This window comes from Rhincodon typus, chromosome 6, assembly GCF_021869965.1.
Source record: "Rhincodon typus isolate 14 chromosome 6, sRhiTyp1.1, whole genome shotgun sequence".
Lineage (NCBI taxonomy): Eukaryota > Metazoa > Chordata > Chondrichthyes > Orectolobiformes > Rhincodontidae > Rhincodon > Rhincodon typus.
Window position 1 is genome coordinate 22,511,452 of NC_063337.1, and position 5,029 is coordinate 22,516,480.

The 5,029-nt window shown below is 46.2% G+C and overlaps 1 protein-coding gene across 1 annotated transcript in view; it reads right to left on the bottom strand.

Annotated features, from left to right (window-relative positions):
* LOC109913292 (anosmin-1) overlaps positions 1-4,811 on the bottom strand; it is a 215,278-nt gene extending 210,467 nt beyond the window's left edge. Inside the window, exon 1 of the mRNA XM_048598054.1 lies at positions 4,530-4,811. Within this exon, the coding sequence (XP_048454011.1) occupies positions 4,530-4,718 (189 nt within the window). The 5' untranslated portion in view covers positions 4,719-4,811. The remainder of the gene's footprint in view (positions 1-4,529) is intronic.
* Positions 4,812-5,029: the final 218 nt, after the last annotated feature.

Here is a 5,029-nt window from a genome sequence, read left to right on the forward strand (position 1 = left end):
GGGATGGGGGTTTGTCAGTGAGGAGGGAGGAGCAGATAGGTGGGAGACAAGACAGGCAGGTCAAGGAGGTGGAGATGAAGCTAGTAAAGGTGAGTGTAGGTAGGAAGTGGGGGTGGGAGTTGGTCAGTGAGGTGGGAGGAGCGGATAGGAGGGACAGAAGACGGACATGTCAAGGAGGTGGGGATGAGGGGGGTGCTGGTCTTGGGATAAGGTCAGGGGTGGGGAGATTTTAAAGCTAGTAAAGTCCACATTGAGGCCATTGGGTTGTAGGCTTTCAAGGCAGAACAAGAGGTGCTGTTCCTCCAGTTTCCGGGTGGCATCGTTGTGGCACTGGACAAGACCCAGGATGGACATGTTGTCCACTGTTGCTGGGCCCAAATCCTGGAATTCACTTCCTAAAAGGAGTGTGTCCCTACACTCCAAGGGCTGCAGTGATTTCAGAAGGCAACTCAGGGTCACTTTCTCCAGTGTAGTTAGGGATGGGCAATAAATGCTGACCAGCCAGTGTTGCCCACATCCCATGAAAAAAATTAAGTAAAAACACTACAATCATATTATTCATTTCTGTTACTCTCAGTGATTGGGCTATGAATTATACATGTTATATAATGCATGCCACTCATAGACATCGACTGGTAAATAATTAAACGACAATGAATCTTGCAGCTAATTGTGGTGTATCATAATGGAAACATTGTTGAATATTACAATTGCAATTTAGCTCCCTCTCCAGGAAAGACACTGAAAATAGTTACGCTGTATCACGACTGGAGTAGATGGAGACTGCTGGGAACACCCATGCAGCACAAGAATATTTTACTTCTTTAACCAGGTGTTAAATATAGAGAGATTGGCACATGACAGAATGTGAGCATAATGTCTACTCTATAGAGAAACTGTATAACGCTCATTAACCATTGAGTACCTGAGTACTTGTCCCTCTATATTCTGTATTAAACATTATTCACTTTGAGCATCCCATTCCTGAGCAATGTTCAAATTTTAACTCTGAAGAATGTATCAACTTAAGTCCATTTCGACTTTGCCTTAAACATTGATCTAACCCCATACTGGCCATTCCTTGTACATTAATGCAGAGGGACTAATTCTTTCGGGGCAAGTTCAGCACAGAAATGCACCCGGAATATATGGTAAGTGTGTTTTATTTGTTTAGGTGAGAGTTGACTTTTTATCTTTACCAAAGAAGTTTTGAGATTATTCAGAAAAATACTAGAAGGTGACGAGGGGAGGATGCGGACTGCAGAGCAACGGATCCATGAGCCTGGACAAAAATACCTGTGTAGTGCTGGAATAAGCAAACATTATGGGGAGGAGAATGTGCCTGGAAATTTGATACAAGTATTTGGGCTCACGGTGAACAAACGAAGAGAAACTTTTGACACCAGGTAGGAACTTATCGAGGAATTGGAGCAGTAATTCATTTGTAAACACGCTGAGCCTCTGGCTAAAGAATGGTTGAGGTGGGATGGAGGGGAATAAACATTTACTTATGGTGATTATCGACTCGCAATTGTAATAGAGCCAACAAGAGCCGCCAAGGGTCAATAAAGTGCACAGCTGTTTGATCTGCTAAAAACCTAGCACTTAAAGATTGTCTGAAATCAGGCTTTCTGCGTTCCACAGAGAGTGCCTTTCAATATTTGTCCAGCTCACTCGTGAACTTCAACTTTACAGCTCACAGGACGGTGACATGCGGCTTTCGCTGCTACCTGCATTCGGTAAGAAGGCTCCAGTAAAAACAGAATCCCTTCTCCCGCTGGATAGATCATAGGTTTCCGTTGCTGCTCCAGATGTATTTCGGCCAGGAACCATGGGCTCTGGATTCACCTTTGCGACATTCGAAACCACTTCAATACATTAAAAAGACTCGAAATTAACAAATAACGGGGGTGGGGAATGGGACCAGATCGGGGAGTGGGACTAATCGTGTAAGCTGGTTGAGAGAGTAAGCGCAAGCACCATTGGGCCGAATGGCCTCCTCCTGTGCTGTATCATATGCTTCGGGCGTGAGTTACACTCACTCCGTCCTGCAAAACACATCAGCAACGCTGCACTTGCGATGCCGAGCCACACATGGCTATGGGCCAAGTGCTGGAAAATGGCATTACAATTGTCAGGTGCTTGTCTCTGGCCAGACTGGAGGAGCTGAAGGGCCTTTTTCTGTGCTGCCGACCTCTCAATGACTGTCCCCATCCACCATCACCCCTCCATGACTACCCCACTGTCTCTATGTCTGACCCTTCTCTATGACTGCCCACCCATGACTGTCTCTCCCTTGACTTCCCCCTCTCACTATGACTGCCCCCTCTCTCTACTACTGCCCCTCTCTCTCTCTGACTGCCCCCTCTCTCTGACTGCACCTATCCCTCTGACTGCCTCCCTCTCTCTGACTGCACCCATCTCTCTCTATGACTGCCCTCTCTCTCTACTACTGCGCCCCACCCCTCCATGACTGCTGTAGTTGGATCAGGCGAAGTTTCCCTTCGATATAAATTGCACTTCCGAAAGAGGGGACAACACTGATGCCGACGAAAGTTCCCTTCAGCTCTCGCTGTGTAACCTATCAACAAAACCACGTGTGTACAGCTCAGTGCCTTTGTCCATTGTGCCTCCGTAATATTTATTCTGCATTGAAGACAACAGCAATTGGTTGGGAAGTAAGAAATTAATGTGAAGCGTGCTTGCTGTATAAAAACCCAATAAAACGGAGGTTTCCACAGGCTGCCTCCTAGTAGAGATCTTCGACGCCCGTTGCATGCAGTGCCCGCATTTGGATATAGAGTATGGGGCACTGCGTGGAGGGAGGGCGGAACAGAATGATGTTCTGTACTGAGACAGTGACTGTCCTCACTCGCTCAGCCAGTCCAAGGGTCTAGGCCCGAAACGTCAGCCTTCCTGCTCCTCGGCCTGCTGTGTTCATCCAGCTCTACACCTTGTTATCTCAGTCCTGTAGTGAACCTGGAGATAATTCTGGGGATCCTCCATCCAGCTAATCACGTCGTGGGGCGGCTCGTTGACTTGCTCTTGGAAAGTGTCTGTAATCTTTTTTTCTGTAAATTTGTTACCTCGCGATTTATTTTTGTTACGTTATTTTTTTACCACAACCCTTAATACTACTGAATTACTGCACGCGAAGTTTATTTAGAAGAAACTGGATCATAAACGTTTTGGTCCAAATGAGTCTTTTTTAATAAAAAAAACATAATTAAATATAAGCATCCATATTCTCTTGTAATGGATGGATTTTCGCCAAAAAGGTACCTTCCCACTTAGAAAGAGACACGGACTTGGTCTTCCCTCTCTTCCTCGCAGATGCCGCCTGACCTGCCGAGTGTTTGTTTTTTTCTCCCTTTCTGTGGGTCTTTGTAAACATGTCGCACTTGTTTTTGTTGAGGGAGGTGGAAATAATCAGAGTGCCCTTTGCAGAGTGTGAAGGAACTGGGACAGGTTAAAAGTCCACCTTAAGTGGCTCCGCGGCATTTAGAACTGACCTCCTTCTCCCCCTGTCCGCTTCAACCAACACCTCCCGCCTGTTTAAACCAGAACAGCCACAATTACAGGGAGGGCGGCAGATGGCTCTTGTGCAGTCCAACTTTTAACAACTATGAGCTGCACCCCAGGTCCACCCTGAGCAAAAGAATATACAACGACGTTGAAATTGAACCGGATTGGACAATAGACATAGATATGAAAACAATCTGACATTTCAATTTATTTATATGTATAGATATATATAAATGAATCAAACCTGAATTGAAATATGAAAGCTAACATCACTGTAGAGTACAAGCATTTGATTACTGAGTTGTCATTCCTCAGGAGTTTTATTTTCTCTGAAACGATTTTCAACTATTTCAGTAGATTTTCTACCAAAGAAAAATTCCTGGAAAGGTTTGGCAAGAACCCAACACTTTCTTTCATGGAGTTTCACATGTTAATAATGTGCCTAAAGCGCTGAACTAGACTCTTGAAATTTAACCAAGAAAATATTAACTGTACCTCCCACACATCTTGTCAAATCATCCAATTTTGACATAAATGACACGAACATCTAACTCCATCTATGCCAGTCCTAGCAGTTCTACACACGAGTTATTTCCCTATAAAAGCACCTCAGTGTCGACCATCTCCGTTTTCAAATCTTTAGGGAAAAACAAAAAGTTGTAAGGCAATTTCCAAAACTCATGATTTTGTTTCAGGAACGAACCTTGCACGTTTCACCGATTCATTCATTCGCTTGCTGTAAAATCTCACACGAACCGAGCAGCCGTAATGAAATGGCAGCGTTGTTTGGCGGCACTGTGTGTGTTCAGACAGTATTGTGGTCACTTCCGACCATACCTGAACCGACCTTCATCACCTGAACAATTCTCACACCACGACTTCTGCATCATTTGAGATAATGAGAACTCCGTGATGTGTAGAAAGTCTCAGGGAGCCAACACAGCAGCCTGGCCCCGGCTCAGGCAAGTCGTTTTACAGTGTGGAAGTAATGAGCTCTAATCTACCTGAAAGTTCTTGAACAAAGCTGAAAGCCGGGTGATGTGCAGGCTCAGGCAACGGGATGTGCATCTGGCTTTGGAAACACTGTCGGTGGCGAGCGACTCCTCCTCCTGCTTGCGGCCAGCCCAGCTCCAGCCGGCTGTAAGACACAGGACGAGAGTCACACGGGCAGCCAGGGAACTGCACCGAGCCATTGGCTGTCAGGGTAAAAGCCTCGCGTTTGATGTCTTAAGCCGTGGGCTGATGAGTCCGTCCCGAACGCGATCACTTCTCAGTCTACAAAGCTCACATCCCTTTCTCAGACTGGGCTCCAAACTCCTACCACCGCCTCCTAGTGCTCAATTGGCTCAGTGCTGTTTGATTGACAGTCTTGGTCCCCCCCCCCGCCCCCGCCCCCCAGCACCCCAACCTCCACACAAACTCCTGGAGGTGTGCAACTCGAACGCTCACACTTCATTGTAGAAAAGGCTGAGGACAAGGGGGAGCTAAGAAGCTAATAACTTTA